This window comes from Bidens hawaiensis, unplaced genomic scaffold, assembly GCF_021521415.1.
Source record: "Bidens hawaiensis isolate Kalapana, Puna unplaced genomic scaffold, B.hawaiensis_p1.1 tig00020036_1, whole genome shotgun sequence".
NCBI lineage: Eukaryota > Viridiplantae > Streptophyta > Magnoliopsida > Asterales > Asteraceae > Bidens > Bidens hawaiensis.
Window position 1 is genome coordinate 42059 of NW_027493048.1, and position 18962 is coordinate 61020.

Below are 18962 nucleotides of genomic sequence, written 5' to 3' on the forward strand. Positions count from 1 at the left end.
TAATTCACTATCACTTAATGTTTGTAATTATGATTTATGAAAACCACGTCTCAATCTTTCATAAACGACAATTTTCAGTTACACGGAAATAGAGCTTCTATCGCGACCAACGTAACGAAGAAGATGGCCTCCATTAAATATGGTAACCTTTCCAACCTACAGCCAATTCCGATGATAGGGTATTCGACCTATATTGCATTGAATCGTTCAAACTGAAATTTGGGTTTGTTCAATGAAAGAATTATGAATGGATTGATGATATAGATGGGCAACTTGGTTTTGAAAGGATGGTGAAGGGATCGATGATGAAGATGGAGTACCTGATGATGGTATTATTATTATTATTATTATTATTATTATTATTATTATTAGATTTAGATTTACATTTAAAAAGGACTTTTTGCAGTCTTTGACGGTCAAACAAAAGGATAACCCATTTGCAACAAAAAGGACCATTACACAGACTATAATTGTGATAAATCCACCATGAAATTCGATTATGTGCTTGGGTCTCGTCATATGGACCAAAACTATAGTTAAGCCAATAAATAAATAAATAAATAAATATATATATATATATATATATGAAAATGATCATGAGAGAACTCCATTTTATGGTGAGAACTAGAGAACTAATAATAAAGTATTTTTAATTTAATTAAAGAAATATTTTTAAATTTTTTTTTCTTTCATCCTTCTTATATGTTGTTATTCTTCACCATAAAATAAATAAAAAATTAAAATAAAATAAAATTAACGAGTAATGCATATATGCAATACACCGACTTTTTTTATAATGCATATGTGCAATAGTGTGCATTTTGATATTTGATATAGTGTTGAATAGCATATATATAGTTGTTTGTATTGTTTATTTGCAATAATGTTATATTATATACAAAAATTAAAAAAAAAATCGATATAGTGCATATGTGCATTAGTGTTGTATTACATATATGCGATAATGTGTTTTGTATACAATTATTAGTGTCGTATTTGCATATATTCAATAGTGTGTATTGGATAATGCAATTGTGTTGTATTATATGCAATAAAACACTATTGTATATATGCAATAGGTATTAGTGCACATATGCACTATAGTACTACACCGACAAGTTTTTTTTTTTTTTAGTATCAATATCATCTTACTAGAATGAGGAAAAAAAATCACAAATTTTTTTTTTAAAAATAGTTAAAAATAATTCTTTACTAGTTCTCTAGTTCTCTTTTTAAGAAGAGTTCTCTCTAGATCCCACACCTATATATATATATATTAAATAACATTATTTTTCATAATTGATAATTCGTTACATTATTCTATCAAAAACATTGGTTATTTTCAATAAGAAAAATCCTCTTTAAAGCACTTTGTAATGAAAGCAGCTACTAATATTCAATTTTGATAGCTCAGGCAACCGAGTTGGCAATGGCTGCAAAGGCTTCTGCGGAGAGATCTAGGGTTCCACCACAGTGGGGACAATGATCGACAATTTTGACAGTCACATGCTTACCATTATAGCAAGGATGAGGGACTGCGTTGGTATGACCAGTACACTTAACAGTGAACACTTTTCCACAAATGGCTCCATTGTTCCACAAGGTATCACTTGCGGCAGCTATCATCACTCCCTTAGGTGTGTTACCATAACATGCAGATGCTGTTACATGACAAAAATAACAACATTAGTAATGTCAATTTTTCGGGTGGTTATATCTAGGAAGCTTTAGTTTTGCTGTTTGCAAATGCTAGCGACACAAGTTGTTACCTTTCTACATTCTATATTATTGTAAAAGAATATTTTTTTGCTTCTAAAAAAAGTACATTGTATATTCTAAAAGTAAAAAAGTTTTAAGTGTCAACTTTTAGATTGTAAATCAAATAACTTTTTTCTAGTATCAACATATTAAATATTAAGTAAGATTAGCCTACAAATTATTTTCTAAATTGTTTTCAAATTAATTATTTTCTTTATTTACAAATACATGAAGTAAGATTATATTTTATGGTTACTTTATTTCTTTTGTAGCTTACAATTTTTTTTCTAGATTTTTTTCTAAATTAAGTTAGTTTATTTATTTACTAATATCATGCCCCTTTACAGAAAGTAACACAATTAAAACTTATTAAATAAATTGTATAACTTCTCTTACTAAAAATAAATCTAAAATTAAAATTTTGCTCGTGAGAGCTAATAGGCTAAGCTTTTCTATATAGATACATACTTACATGCATGCATCTATATCTACGTGAACTTAAAATAAACATGGAGAATTCAAGATAAAGTAGCTAGTGATTTACACGGCTGAGCAAACAAACCAGGGGCTCCCTTATAAGAAGCTCCCCTGCCTCTATGTACAATGAGCAACTTATGTGTATATTTTCGGTAGAAAGTGGCTGTGCCTGGAGCTGCACAAACCATAGAAATAAGACTACAAATGAGAGCAATGCATACTATAAATTCGTTTTTGTCAAACGTGATTTCAAAAGTTCAACGTATACAATTAAGCCATTTTGATCCTTTAAATAGAAAAAATTAGCATATCATGAAAATGTAAATACTATCATACCATGTCATATCATATCATATTTATTCACAGTTGATGTGATAAATACTATATGATACATACAATACTATACGCATATGATGTGATAAATACTATATGATACATACAATACAATGCTTCATTTATGTTATGCCACATCTCAATTTTGTCTATGAATTGTAAAATTAGTGCGCTTATTTTCTTATGTGTTTTATGTATCGAATACATCTGAGAAAACATTAGGATACCCTTTAGGAGACTAGTTCTAAAAATAAGTCTTGGGATACCCTTGAATTTTCGTCGTTGTATATATCATTTTTAAATTTAAACTCGTAGAAAATCACATTTATACAATAACTTTTTCAAAATATTATTAGTTACTTTATATAAATGTTATTGAATTTTGTCAAAATAAAAAAAAAATAGATGTAGCTTGCTGGAGTATATATATGCATCACATGCAAGATAAACAATGTAGATTACGAGCCACGCATATGTACTTTCGTAAGTTACATATACACTATTATTTCTTTTAATTTTTAGCTAAGTTTAATAACATATAAAATCTAAAAAATGCTAACACCCTGAACCTATGGGTCTTACATCCTGTTCTTGAGTTTTTTAAAGGAGATAAAGGAAAGAAAAATAAGGATAGTCAGAAAATAGGTTTTCTTGAGTTTTTTTAAGGATGGAAAGGAAAGGAAAGGAGTAGAAGGAGTTATGAGAGATTAAATTAAAGTTTTCTACCAATAAATTATCCATTCAAAAATGGGCTGATTACTAAGAATAAAAAATCAAATTACAATATTACCCACTAAGAACATAGTTAAGAACATCCAACTTAAGGGTAAAATTGTAAAAGTGTTATTTTCCTTTTCTTTCCATCCAACTTAAGAACATAGTTATCATTTTTTTTCCTTTAATTTTCTTCCAACTCAAGAACACACCTAATTAAAAAAAAATTTCTTCCCTTCCATTCCTTTTTTTATCCTTTTCTCTCATTTCCTTTTCTTTACTTGGTTAAAAAACTCAAAAACAAGGCAAACATTAGGTTTGCTGTTTGCACATGCATATGCACATGCAAAAGTAGTTCTTAAACGTTGAATTTAAACTTAATTGCAATGGAAATAAATGATACAACTTGTCTTTGCATTAGGCCATTAATAAATTATTCAAACTTATCAAAACTCGCCTAAAACTAGCTAGGATGTCACTTAGCCACCCGAATAACGGTCAGTGCTCCAACGATACGTATTCAATATCAATTAAACTTGCTAACATGAATTTCACAATTATCCTAGAATTTATCATCATATCCAAACAGTTTTCTCCAATCGTATCTCAGTACAAAATTCCCAAAAGTAGGTAATAGCGTGACATTCATCAATTTTCTTAAGTAATAATTTTCCTAAACTTATTAATGATATTAGTTGATGATCTGGGAAGTCTTGATCTAATCAAAAACAATAATAGTCAGGTATCCTTGTCACTTTAAACTAGTTAGGGCAAGTAGGGTTTCGAAACACGAAGAGTGTGTGGTTAGTGTAACCTGCAATTAATCTGTAACATTATGAACTAAGAAAATCTGAGTGTTGATAACACTAGCAATGATTTGGTTTCAATATCAAGCAAGCAGTTAATCAACGTTTGTACAATTAACTAAATCAAATCACACCCGAGCTTCAAGAATGTAACAACCAGTAATCTTACGTCATTTAAGAGGTTAATTATCAATAATCGAATCAGGTTGATCAATTAGTTAAACCTTAGGCCCCAACACTCGCTAACACACGGTACTGGTTATCAATCGGTACATGCCAGTGTGACTCAATTAAGGGAAATTGTATGCATTATCACATTCAAACTAATCAGTACAACCCTATGAACATGTATCACAACAACTAGTAATCTTACGTCATTTAAGAGGTTAATTATCAATAATCGAATCAGGTTGATCAATTAGTTAAACCTTAGGCCCCAACACTCGCTAACACACGGTACTGGTTATCAATCGGTACATGCCAGTGTGACTCAATTAAGGGAAATTGTATGCATTATCACATTCAAACTAATCAGTACAACCCTATGAACATGTATCACAACAACTAGCAAATTAATCGTTCTGATCAAAATAAACAAAACAGATACTTTAGGACTTATTTTGTTGTTTATGCTTTGTATGTTGTTTACGGTTTTGTTTAGTGTTAACTGAAACTCTTGAAGGATTTCGGTGGCCTTGACGAGTATTTGGTTTGGATTGGGCCTTGAATGTGTGGCATGTACTAACCAATATTAGTTATGGTTTTATCATTTGTTAATTCTCTCTAAAGTGTAATCGATTGGTTATTGTGGGATTAAGTACCCGACGTTAATAATTTACGTGCGCTTTGAATCTCGTGTTTGTGTTCTTGTCATCTGTTTCTTGATTCATCACGTGTTTGGATTCTGCCCAATACGTGTTTATTTAATATTTCGGTGTAGCTAGTGATCCAAATTCGGACTTACAAGTGGTATAAGAGTCTATAGACCTATTCTAGGCTCGGTTGTGATATCAACGAATTCATGAAACGTATTGTTGGATTTTTCAAGGTGCTCAAATTGAAGTTTTTGGGTGTTTTGCTCGGTTGATTGTTGAAGTTTTCTGGAAACTGAAGAAAACGACGAACTAGTATTCATCGTGTTGTTAGGATTTTTAGTTGAAATTTTGACATAAGATTAGCTCAAATCCTTTCAAAAAATTCAAAGATATCAAAATCCCTGATTTATCAAAATTTTGAGTACTGGCCAAGTCAAACTGGGTGTACAACATAGTTCTTCGAAAAATTCGGTTCTCGGAGACAAAGGATATTGGAAATTGAATTCTCGGTTCAACAAAGTGTTTTTAGCTCTGATCTGGTTTTTGGTTAAATTCAAGGTTCTCAGTGTTACTAGTTCTAGGTTAAGGGTTCTCGGCCAAATCCACTCAACTCACGGTGTTTTAGGCTCAAAGGTGGGTTTTCGGCTAAGGATGGAATCAAAGGATGACACAGCTGCACCAACATTCGCTAGGAGCTAGATTCCGTGATAGGTACCACCACTCGTGTTCCTCGTCTATTATATGTTGATGGGTACATCGAGTGGAAGTAGAGGTTTGAAAGATACATAAAGATGAAAGACTCCAAGGGTTGGAGAAGCATTCAAAGAGGTCCAACAGTAGTGACCTATACGTTGGACGATGATGAGAGGATTGTGGCTCTCAAACCAGAAAATCTGTTCACTGATGAAGATTTTGCTCTGGTTGAAGATGATGAGAGAGCCTTTTCTACTCTCACTCTAGCATTATCCCCCGATATTGCTATTGTTCTTCAAGATGCAAAGTCGGCTAAAGAGCTATAGGCAGCCATAATATATACTTTTGAGGGAAATGAGGATTACGCAGCCACACGTGTCTTCTTACATGTTACATTCTCTTGTCTTTCTTCTAACCATAATGTCTTTTAAACACAAAAATTAGGAGACGCAAACAGAAATTGATTCTAGAGAGAGATGGAGGCAACAACCACGACGATGGTCATGTCAGGTTAGGGTTATATCGATTTTTTGATTTGGTTGTTTTCGATTGTGATAGATTGTTTTTTCAGAGGTAAAAACATATGTATCCGGCCCTGCCTTTTGTATTTCAAGGTACAAAACTTCACTCAACCCATCATCATCGAAGGTAAGTTCCATTATTACTGTCAATTTTTCTGTCTTTGTAATTAGGTTGTAGGATGGGTGGAATAGCTCGTTTATTAAATGAACATCAATAAAAGGTCGAGCTTGATTAAGCTCCGCTTATTTCTAAATTTCAACGAGCCATCATGAGCGATTTGGCTCGTTTACAAGTATAATTTAAGTTAAACTTATATGAAAATTATAAAATATTTTGTTATTTTTTCCCCTGTTTCGTTCCCCCTGACATCCCAAATAGTTAAATACCACTTTCACCTCAAAAATTAAAAACGTATTCCAAATCACCTGGCTCATTTCCCCTCTTCGTCCCCCTTTCCGTGTTTGCCTGCGTTAAACCGTTTTGACATTACAAAAAGCACCATAAATTAGATCAATCAGGTAATCTGTTCAGTGTTTCTGGTGTACAAGGTTAGCATTAGATCTCCTTTTGCTTTAACAACGGCCGTCCACGTGTTTTAATTTAAAAATGTTAATTGAATGTCAAAATCATCATATCTTACACTCGGTTGTTTTAATATATTAAGTTGTAAGGGCTGGAAGAGAAGCTTATCCAGTTGAAATGTAGGGGCAAATAAGCCAAATCACAATTAAAGATATGATGATTTTGACCTTTAATTAACATTTTCAAAATCTATAAAGAAGCGGAATTAGGACATTAATCCAGTTTGCTAACTTTATAACACTTTCGTGTGTGTTTCTTTTACTTTAGCCACATGTTAATAATATAATATCAAATAGCTGCTCTTGTAAAATAAAAGAGTATTCAGCAATTATGTGACAGGTTGCAAACCTGTAGGCAACAATTTGTAAAACTGCATTTTTGGGAATTCACTTGTGAATATAATGAAATCTACTTTTAAATAAAAGAGTAAGTACACATTATTCGAATTATATAGATTCATTGTGTGCCTTTGTGTGTTTATTTTTGACTTGATGCCTAGTTGTTCACATTTGTCCTCCATTAGACTTGAATAAATAAAAATGATGGCTCATACAAGGAATTACCTGCTTTAACCCAAATGTTATAATGCAGAAGTAAAAGGACACAAGGACATGAATATATGATGACATGGAAGGAAAGTTGTAAGCTTGAATTGTAATGCAACATGTTTCTTTTGTTGACACTACTAGCTTTTATCATGGGTGTTAGGCTATTTTTTTTAGGTATTAGGTTAATTGGCTCTTTTTAGAAACATTAATTCCTATTTTTTATCGACAGTGTCGATGCCTCATAGCGTCATGGGTGTTTGGTCCCAAACCAGACCATAAACAGATTACAACATGGGGTTGTATAGTTTCATTTGTCATTGATATTTCACAAATTAAAAAACATAATTTTATAAACTTGAGTAGTATTATTGTGACATAGGTCATCTTACAACATTCTTTCTCTAAGGTTATCGTTTAGCAGATCCAAACGCTAACTTAAGATCAAGGATCTGACAACAATTTTACAATAATGTCACAGACGAGCATCATGTTTTTCTGTGAGCCTCATAATTTCATCCAATTCAGTGGCTTCATTTTCTACGCTGCAGGTCTGCGCACTGAAATGTCATGCTGCTGGTCTGCACGCTGCAGGCTGCAGCTTCTCGGTCGGTGACTTGATATTTTTGCCCACAAACACGAAAACAGACCATGCATTTTTTAACATTCACCCATAGCATGATTTCAGGTATATAAAATTGTTTTGACAATATTTTCTTAGTATTTTTTGGACAATATCTTGCAGGAGGCGCTACAAATACAAAGGTAAAAAGAGTAGATGGGGCTTGCACATGATCCGAAGGAGCTCATGGAATAATTTAAATCAAACTTTAACATTGAGAAAAAGCATTTAAAACGCGCAAAGAGATTGAAGATGAGCGTGAAACAAAAAATAAAATCGGGGTCGATGCTATTTGAAAATACACTTATATTCGGTGACTAAAACCTGGAAGCTATGATGCGGAAGGTTATGAGTTGATTGTTTATTTTTTATTAGTTATTGCAATTGACAATATTGTTATTTGAGTTTGGACATGTATTTAGAAGTACACCATTTGACTATTAATGATATTTCATTTTATTATTGTTTTGGGGAAATTCGGAGTGAATACCTATTAATTAACATGAATTGGCATATGTTACAAAGTTGCATTTGGGCATAAAAAAAAAGGTTGCTTTTGTTGTAACTGAAATTTGTAAAAAGGCTTGCATTTTTCTAATTAAAATGATAATAAAGGTTGCATTGAGGGTGTGTTTGGGATTCCTTATTTAAGGAAAAAATGTCTTTTTGTGATAAGATAAAAAGGTATTATGGGTTTTCAATAAGGGATTTCTAAAAAAAGTGTTTGGATTAATGTAAGGCAATAAATTGTTTTTTTTTTAAAAAGTGTTTGGTTTAACTTATTGATGTAAAATGACTAAATATGACATTTTTTATGGCAATGGTAGATGGTTAAAGAGCTGGGTGGAATGGTGGGATGAGAGTGTAATGGGAAGTTGTATTGATAAGGAGATAAGTTAGGAAATCCTAACTTATTGAAAACTTATATTTTAGCCTAGTAAATAAGGAGAAATGGAAAAGGACTTTTGTATTCCCAAACACTATTTTAACACAAAAACCCTTATCCTATCACAATAAGTTATAAGGAGAAGAAAATAAGGAACCCCAAGCACACCCGAGTCTGGAAAAAGGTTGCATTTTAGTAACTAAAATATGATAAAGTTGTAATTGAGTATTGAAAAAGTTGCGTTTCAAAGTAATAAAGTTGTATTAGAATGTAAAAAGGTTGCATTTAAAAAGGTTGCACTTGGATAGTAAATGCAACATATTTAAAAAAGGTTGCGCTAGGCTTTGAAAAGGTTGCATTAGATCTAATGCAACTGCTTCTAATGCAGCCTTTGAAAAATGTTGTGTTAGGTCTAAAGTAACCTTTTTAAGGCCTAATGCAACATTTTACTGGAGTTGCGTTAGCTTCATTTTCTTGTAGTGTTTTGATCAAGCACTAGGGGGTTGGAGTCAAATTGGGGTGATCTGGGGAAAGCCAAATACGCTTTGAGAAGATATAGGAGGCATCACAGCTCCATGAGTGATGTCCATCTAAGCTTTATGTCGAACTGAACCTAATTCATATCACTGATACAATGAAAATCATGCTAAGTTCGTTATACCTGCTATCAACCTGTTTCTTTATGTCATAATAACGTTGAACATGAATCTTTGTGAAAGCACCTTAAACAATATGATTCCATGTTCAGATCTTTTCATAAAGGCGGCAGTTTTATCAAGAAAACTAAAATTTGATCCCAAATTTTTGCTAAATTACAAGAAGACCGGGTGATTAAATTTGTTTTATTTGTTGTTTTTGGTCTTATATTACTTCATTTATTTTATTTTTACTTATTGATAACTCTTGTCGAAACAAATTTGTTAAGAAATCGTTTTAAAATTTGTCTTCTGCTAATGAAATATGATTTCGGTTATTGTGTTATAGTTGGTTCAGCTGGTATTATCTCATTTCATGTCTTTTCAAGAAAATCATAATAATTAGAAAAATAAAAATTAAAAAATTTTATGTCTGTCTTATTTTGTTTTATTTACTTGTTTTCAAAATATTGTGGTTGATCTTTCTATCAAAGTTGATTGTTGTTTCAAGACTGATTTCTCGCAACGGAAGCATATGAAGTATCTAAGATTCAAATTGGATGATGCTGTCAAAAAGGGGGAATGATAGATTATTGGATGCAGATGCTGAAGTTGTTGATCACTGAAGTTGCTGATTATGTTCTAGCAAAGATTCTGAAGATCTTAAAAGCATCAGTCTAAGGGCAAGATTGTTGGGTCATAAATTGGTTAGACTGATGCATATCAAAAGGCCGACATGATCAAGACTAAAGTGACGCAAACGAAGACGAGTTGAAGAATTATATTGGTGCAATACCGAAATCTCTATGGATTTCGATTAGGCTAGTTTGAAGTGAAATAAACAAGAACGAAGCTACAAACCAATGGGGAGATTGTTGGGTCAATATTTGGTGGTTTGTACTTAGTTCTAGTTAATTGGTTTTGGTAGTATGTGATATATGTAAACCGAGATCCTTAAAGGATCTCGGTGGGCTTTGGGCTTTACTTGGGCTTGGTTGTTAGCTTCCCTATATATAGAGAATATGTGTATAGGGTTTAGAGTTGTTCACTAGAGGAGAGATTGAGCAGAACTAGAGAGTTGTTCATTCCTAGTAATTGTGATCAAGTATTGTAAGTGCTTAAGCACCCGACGTATTTCTTAATATACGTGTGCTTTGAAGCAATATTGTGTTATCGTCTTGTGCTAATTAGTGTTCTTGAATCACCGAGTATATGTATTCCGCACCTATACTTGCTATATTGATATCATAATTGTAGTGATCCAGATTCGCGACTTACAGGATGCAACATCAATTGCAGGATTACGATTTGGAATTTCTTGACACCCAATCTTTTTTGATAATGATGCTGCTATTGCTATTGTTGAAAATCCTATTCAACATTCAAAAACCAAGCACATCGATATTAATGCTCCTTTTATTCATGACTGTTACGACCATAAATTGATTCATCTTGAGCAAGTTCACACTGATAATAATGTGGCGGACTTTTTTTACAAAACCGGTCGGAACAGGCAGATTTAATGTGCTTGTTGGGTTTCTTAAAATGCTTCGTTTCGAAGATTGAGTCTTTTTGAGGTTAAATTTGTACATATTTTAAATTTTGCACAAATTTAGGGGGAGAAAATTAATAAAAAAATTCAAAAAGAGTGTGTATGTGTGTGTGTTTCTATTAAAAAAATATTTGGTTAATACACTCTCACTTAAAATCATGTCGGCTGCTCAAGTTTGAAGAACATATACTTGTATATGTTTGGTCCTGTCATCTACTTGTAGACATATAGGATAAGCATTCACCTAATGACTGAAAGCATCTGGGGTGATTGTGATGTGTTTTGTTTTTGACTCTTTCGCTTAAAATTATGCCGGTTACTCTAAGTTTGAGGGACATGTATTTATATATGTGTTTGGTCCTGTTAACTATATTTAGACATACGAGATAGCCATTTACCTGAAAACTAAGTGTGACTGGGGCGGCTGAGTTTTAAATTGTCTTCTGTAATTCTCCGGGAAATGATATGATTATTCATTTATGAGCTTGTTAAAAGCTTTAAATATTTTCAAATGAAAATTGATCCAACCTTTGGAAAATGATTGGAAAATTGATTCTGTGTGCCTAACGAGTGAAGTTACTAGACTTAAAAGGCTCTAGAACAGTCATTGATTTGCATGTTAGCTTTTCATGATGCGTAAAAGTTGAAGTGATATAAACTAAATATGCTAAACCTACTATGGAGAGTCATTTTGAAGAAATGTGAATGTCTCCAGATATTTCTCTCCGAAAAATAGGCAGAAAAGCAATTACCTAGTCATACACGAGCCCGTTAGTGTCTTGATCTCCAAAAATATCATGTCTTTGTTTTGATAAAAAAAATTATAATAGTGAATTGCAAAACTTTGTTTGTTTTTTAAAGCTTAAAGGGTCAAACTAGAACTACAAGGGTGGGGCATTCAAATAAGTCCTAAACACTCTGAATGTAAGGCATGTAAGTCCGGATGGCTTGTAAGTCCAACGTTTAACCTTAAAGCTTACGTTTTTACTCGTATAAAGAAAATATTTTGATCAAGCACTAGGGGGTGGAGTCAAATTGGGGTGATCTGGGGAAATCCAAATACGTTTTGAGAAGAGATAGATGCATCACAGGTCCATGAGTGATGTCCATCTAAGATTTATGCAAAATAGAACCTAACTCGTATCACTGATGCAATGAAAACAACAATTTTTCTGTCCGTTTCAGCACTTAACAGCTCGTTTTTACAGCAAATAACATGCTAAACAGCTCGTTTCAATGATTTTTCAGTCCATTTCAGCACCTAACAGCTCGTTTTAACAGCAAACAACATGTTAAACAGCTCGTTTCAGCAAGTTTTCAGTTCGTTTCAGCACGTAACAGCTCGTTTTTACAGCAAAGATCATGTTAACTAGCTCGTTTCAGCAAGTTTTCAGTTTGTTTCAGCACTTAACAGCTCGTTTTTACAACAAACAACATGTTAAATAGCTCGTTTCAGCATGTTTTCAGTTCGTTTCAGCACGTAACAACTCGTTCTAACAGCAAACATCATGTTAAACAGCTAGTTTCAGCGATTTTTCAGTCCGTTTCAGCACTTAACGGCACGTTTCAGCACTTAACAGCTCGTTTCAGCACTTAACAGATCGTTTCAACACTTTTTGACCAGTTTTGCAGCAATTCAGCAATAAAAAATAAGCAATTCAGCTCGTTTTTGCCCGTTTCAGCAAGTTACATAACCAATACTTCAAAACGTTTTGTGTTTTCAATCTAGAAAACAAGTATAGGCAAACATTTAGTGTTTTCAAAACAAGTATGCAAGTATGTCCGTGTTTTCAACCCAAAACCTGGTGTCGCGTGTAACAGAGTTTTCTCAAAACCAAATGAATGCTTTTGACTCTCTAACTGTTACCTAGTACAAGTGTTTTAAGTTATGAGAGTATGTTCAACAACACATGACTCTAAGACCCACGTATGAACTCACACACAAACACAAACTTGACCCGACGAATCGTTGGTGATAATAAGTAATGTCAACAGTACCGAAAGTCCTAACATGTATCCACACATCATATCATGGCAAAGCAACCAAATATTCATCATACAACTTAACTTATGATCATTCAGTTCACGAGACAGATTCTGGCATGTACAAACTGATTTGGTAACAAAGAAAAGATTAAGGACAAATTCTACAAAATTTACCACAGTATGACATATGAATCTGGTTTCTCAAACAATTTTTATTATATTTTTCTCAAGCATAGAAAACTCTCAATAATTCAACCATTACAGATAGGTACTAACAGTTTAGCAGATTGTGCAACAAAAACTAATTTAATGGTTCTATCAACTCATTAAACCAAATTATGTAAGACCAATTGGGTTATCTTTTAAACTCATAGTACTAAGTTCCAGAAGTGGAACCAACCCATTTGGGTTTGTCATTAGGGAGTTATGGTTTCCGAAAAATGGACCAAAATAAAACTTCCCATATCAGCTTTGACATATGTTTTTGTAAAATCATAACAGGTATTCAACACTCATCAAAAAATTACAAACATTACCTTTCTGGAAACTAGACTCAGAATACTATATCCAAAAATCAAGAATCGATCAATAATAATTGTTTAACATCTAGTTACAGACCAATCGATAAACGAGAACGAATCTGTCGGCCAACTGTTCTCAACAAAACTCAAACCCTAACATGTTTATGACATCTCTGGGGTTCTAATTAATCATGTTTAAAACCCCCGTTAGATTTGATCGCATGATGGTTGATGAAGTTTGGAGAAAGAAGCAAAGTGATGAAGAAAAGTATCGAGTTTCAACGATGTTTATGAATTAGGCTTGTAATTGGGAGGAGGTGAAGATGATGGTCACCTGAAGCATAAAGTGTGGCCACTAACTAATAATAGTCACATTTGTTGTTTTACTGTCACTATTAGCTTTTAGCCACACATCAAATATTATAAGTGTCTAACAAACAATGTTATATGGTCACATAAACCCGTAAGTGTGGCGATATGTATTAGCTTTCAGCCACATTATTAAGGAACTATTGTGTCCGTAGATGACATTTGGCCTCATTTTTCTAAGTGTGTCTAGTAAATGTCACATTTTTTTTGAAAGTGTGGCTAAAGGTTTCGACCAGCTGTGTACATGTATGGTTTTTTAGTCACACGACCAAACATGTGTGGCTAAAGCTTCGAACATGTGTGACTAAGGTTCAAAACAGGTGTATTTTTGTCACATGAACCAAACATGTGTGGCTAAAGGTTCTAGCAGGTGTGTTTTTTTTGTCACACAAATAAAAGTTGTTTAGCTGAAACTATGATTGGTGACCTTTAGCCACACATTTAATCTGAAGTGTGGCAAACTTTTGTCACGGTTTTTTTCAAAGTGTGGCGAAAAGTATCTGAGTAGGTATAGAATGGTCACATGAAGAATAACATGTGTGGCCAAAACATTCTGGAAGGTTTTCAAGCATGGTCAAAGACCTTTTTAGCCACACATTTAAGCCGAAGTGTGGCAAATCGCCCAAAACACATGTGTGGCTAAAAGGCGATATTCACGTAGTGAACCTAAAGTAATTATATGAAAATCATATAACAATTAAAATAAATATAAAACATTATAGGAAAACACACCAGAAAAAGATATAAACATACCTGGAAAAGATATAACAAAATCAGACATTAGAGTATAAAATATAACTTTACAGGAAAACAAATAATATAATTCTAGATTACCGGAATATATGAGATGGTGGAAGAATAAGCTGAAATAGAAAAAACAAAAGAGATTAAATGATTAGGGGGGACTTTTTCAGGTATAAATACGATGTATGCGATGATATGTCAATTGTAGGAAAGGAAAGAGGTGATTTTACATTGAGGTGACAATGATTTAGACATCCTAGTATGATTTTAGGTGGAAATTAAGGTTTCCTTTTATTGTATTATAAGATTATTATTATTATTATTATTATTATTATTATTATTATTATTATTATTATTATTATTATTTTCAATATTATTTTAGGTTTTGTTGATTAAGTAATAGTTTCGGGTATTATGTAAATTTGGGCTACTATTAACATTGTACTTTTAACTAAATTTACCACTTAGTCTATCAATCCCAACCACGTCATCTTCCTCATTTTCCCTGGAACCACGTCCTCTTCCTCGTTTCCAAGGGGGATGGTGTACGTTACTAGTTTTACCTGTATAAATTTTCTCTATTTTTTCCCCTATTTTCCCCACTTTCATGTGTTTTCTTCTTGCAATCCGGTGGAATCTAGTGATGAATCCTCGATATCTGTTGAAGATAAGCCTCCCCAAATTCAGGGGTTGTATTCTCAAACTTTTCCATCCGAGATTGGCTTTTCCCTGGTTTCCCCGGGGTAAAACACACCCTCACTTCGTGTCCTTTAATTTCAAAAAGTTTGTAAAAACGTCAATGAAGAAATACTGATTTAAAATGAATGATATTCATAAAGACCAACAAATTAGGCACCCATTTTCTACATAGATAATTCATATGATTACTGCAAGTTTATGCATTAATACTGAAATGGAAAGCCATCATGCTTTGATAGATAGGGATTACAGCTACCAAAAATATCGGTATCGAACAACACCGGTATGATGGCTAAATTCAAGAAATACCGGTGTCAAAAACCAAAAACTTTATACTGGTATCTGTTTTGCTAATCCCTATTGATTGATATGTTTTAACAATATTTTAAAGGGTGAGCTTAACATTTTTCTGTCAAAAACAACAACAAAAATTGTTTATATTTCTTATTTAGAAACATGTTAAATATATGAAATTTTACTGATTTCTTTAACATTCTAAAAAATTTACCAATCAAAAGTTATTTTATTTACAGAAACTAAACGTGTTAAAATTATGTGTTGCCATGTGTATAATGTGAAAAGGCAATGAAGCCAATGGTATATTTCCCCCTCTCCTAGAAATTGAGGGTTCAAGTCTAGCTTTGAACTATGAATTAGAATAACTAAAATACATTAGATGGTGTATGAGTTGCTATTTACAGTAATATCTTCTATGCATAACATACATACATGTAGTAAACAAGTTTCAAAAAACATATATGAACTAACTAGTTAAAATGTTATTACGCATACATAATACAAAAATTTGTAGGTGAGGGGGAGAGTGGTGCTACCCACAAGTAACCTAAAACCCACCAATTCCACACATCCATGTCCACACCATTTACTACTCCAAAACTACTGAAGTAATAGGTAACACTTTCTCAAGTACCCTAAACTAACTCTCTCTCTCTCTCTCTCTGTATACAACTACGTATTGATCTTGAATACGTGGGAACCTCCCCCCCCCCCACACACACACATGGCTCTTTTTCTCTCTATTTTTCGGGTTATAGTACGTACCAAAATTCTTTCTCTCTCTAACTACCCCAAAATGAAGGTAACAATATACCCGCATGGGAGTATCATACCCGATTAACGGTACCTGTATGCGCCTCCTCACCCCTAAGAAATAAAAGTCTTACAAATATAAATTAATAGAATAAATTAAACCATTTATGTTTATTATTTTTTTATCCTGAAACGAGGGGTGTAGGAATAGGTAAATAAAGAGAGTGTACATTGCGTTTGGTTTCTTAGAATGTAGGAACACTAAATGGTAAGTTGCTAGAATTGTTAGATGTGCTTAAAAGACGTAGCGTTCAGATAGCATGCCTCCAGGAGACTAAGTGGAAAGGGCATAGAGGGGCTGAGTGTAATGGGTATAAGTTGTGGTACTCGGGGTCTGATGGAGCTAGGAATGGAGTTGGGTTTCTAGTGGCTAAGGAACTACACACTAGTGTGGTGGAGGTGATAACACATAATGACAGGATCATGGTGTTGAGATTAGTACTAGTGGACGAAGTGGTGGCAGTAGTCTGCGCCTACGCACCTCATGTAGGCTTAGAGGATCAGCAAAAGAGTGATTTTTGGGATTGCCTAGACAAAGTGGTAGGGGGCATACCTAGGGGTGAGAGGATTTGTATAGGAGACGATTTTAATGGACACATTGGTAAGGCTAGCGATGGTTTTCAAGCCGTACATGGTGGTCTTGGTTTTGGTGATAGGAATGAGACCGGAACAGATCACCTAGAGTTTGCGGTGGCTCATGACCTATGTATTATAAATTCTTATTTTAGGAAAAAAGATTCTCATTTGATCACTTTTAGCAGTGGCAGACGCTACACGCAAATTGACTGCCTTTTGATGAGGCAAAGAGACCGACGTTGGTGGAAGGACTACAAAGTCATACTTGAGGAAACGGTTGTGGCTCAACATCGACTGCCGGTGACAGATATAGGCTTCAGAAATAAGTTGACTATTTGAGAGAAGAAAGGTACACCTAGAATTCGATGGAGAAATTTGAAGGACGAAAATCTCCTACGGTTTAAGGATAAACTCATACTGCAGACGCATGATAGACTAAATGGGGACTAAACTCATATCTAGGAAGCTATGGCGACAAAGATCATTCAAGTAGCAAAGGAGACTCTCGGGGTCACAACAGGAAAGGCAGGTGGGCATAAGGAGTCTTGGTGGTGGAATGAGGCCGTACAAAACAAGATAAGGGATAAACAACGATGTTTTAGGGAGCTTATGAGGTGCACGAATAAGGAGGAGGCAGTGGAATTGAGGGAGATCTACAAAACGGCCAAGAGAGAGGCGAAGAAGGCTGTGGCGGAAGCAAAGAACGAGGCTTATAAACGGATGTATGAACGTTTAGAAACAAAAGAGGGGGAACATGCTATGTTTAAGATTGCCAAATCCAGGGAGCGTAGAAGGCAAGATCTAGGGCCTATGAAGTTCATAAAGGATACAGATGGGCATGCACTGGTCAAGGAGCATGAAATCAAGCTAATATGGCAAACCTACTTGCACAATCTTTTTAACAATGAGAGAGCTTACCAAGAAGAACATGTCAACACAACCTTCCAACGACAACAACTGAATAACTGCTACTGCCGAAGAATCACACGAGAAGAGGTGTAGAATGCACTTACGAGGATGGGAAGGGTTAAAGCGGTTGGCCCAGACAACATACCCATCAAGGTGTGGAAGTGCCTGGGAGAGGAAGGAGTCATGTGGTTAACTACTTTGTTCAATAGTATCCTCAAATCTGGTAAGATGCCAAATCAATGGAGGAGCAGCGTTGTAGTTCCTATCTATAAGAACAAAGGAGACGCCCAATGTTGTGGTAACTACCGAGGAATCAAACTACTAAGCCATAATATGAAGCTATGGGAAAGAGTGATTGAGGTTAGACTTAGACAAGAAACTCAGGTTACGGTGAACCAATTTGGCTTCATGCCGGGTCGTTCCACCACAAAGGCAATACACCTTATAAGAAGATTGATGGAAAACTATAGGGAGAAGAAGCGTGACCTGCATATGGTGTTTATTGACCTAGAAAAGGCCTATGACCGTGTGCCACGTCAAGTGCTTTGGGAGTGCTTGGAGGGTAGAGGAGTACCCAGGAAATACATAAAGATAGTTATGGATATGTATACCAGGAGTGCAACAAGTGTCCGTGCACTAGTGGGGGATACTGAATTCTTCCCTGTATAGGTAGGTCTTCACCAGGGGTCAGCGCTGAGTCCGTTTCTTTTTGCAATAGTCTTGGATGAGTTGTCAAAGTCGATTCAGGGGACGGTCCCGTGGTGCATGATGTTCGCAGACGATATTTTGTTACTTGCTGAGAGAAAACAAGATCTAAACATGACGCTTGAGGAGTGGCGAACAACCTTAGAGACAAAAGGTTTAAGGATTAGTCACTCTAAGACGGAGTACCTCCAATGTGATTTTGGTGGGGTAAATGACAATGAGGACGCAAAGATCACCATTGAAGGGCAGGTGGTTCCGCAGGTAAAGAAGCTCAAGTATCAATGATCATTTGTTCAGAGTGATGGGGAATTAGACAGTGATGTGACCCATCAAGTTCAGGTACGATGGTGTAGACAGAAAGCAGCCACAGGTATATTTTGCGACAAAATTTTTCCAACTAAAC

The 18962-nt window shown here is 34.4% G+C and overlaps 1 protein-coding gene across 1 annotated transcript; it reads right to left on the minus strand.

Annotated features, from left to right (window-relative positions):
• Positions 1–1410: 1410 nt before the first annotated feature.
• On the minus strand, positions 1411–2423 carry LOC143559766 (putative EG45-like domain containing protein 1). Its single transcript, XM_077048239.1, has 2 exons — positions 2321–2423; positions 1411–1661 (listed from the first exon to the last, which is right to left on the minus strand). Exons 1-2 carry the CDS (start codon positions 2421–2423, stop codon positions 1411–1413), a joined length of 354 nt encoding a protein of 117 aa, XP_076904354.1.
• Between the last annotated feature and the right edge of the window lie 16539 nt (positions 2424–18962).

Coding starts and splice junctions, on each gene's coding strand:
- LOC143559766 (XM_077048239.1), bottom strand. CDS start 2,423: ATGGTTTGTGCAGCTCCAGGCACAGCCACTTTCTACCGAAAATATACA. Junction 1,662..2,320: donor TTCTTATAAGGGAGCCCCTG/GTTTGTTTGCTC, acceptor GTCATGTAACAG/CATCTGCATGTTATGGTAAC.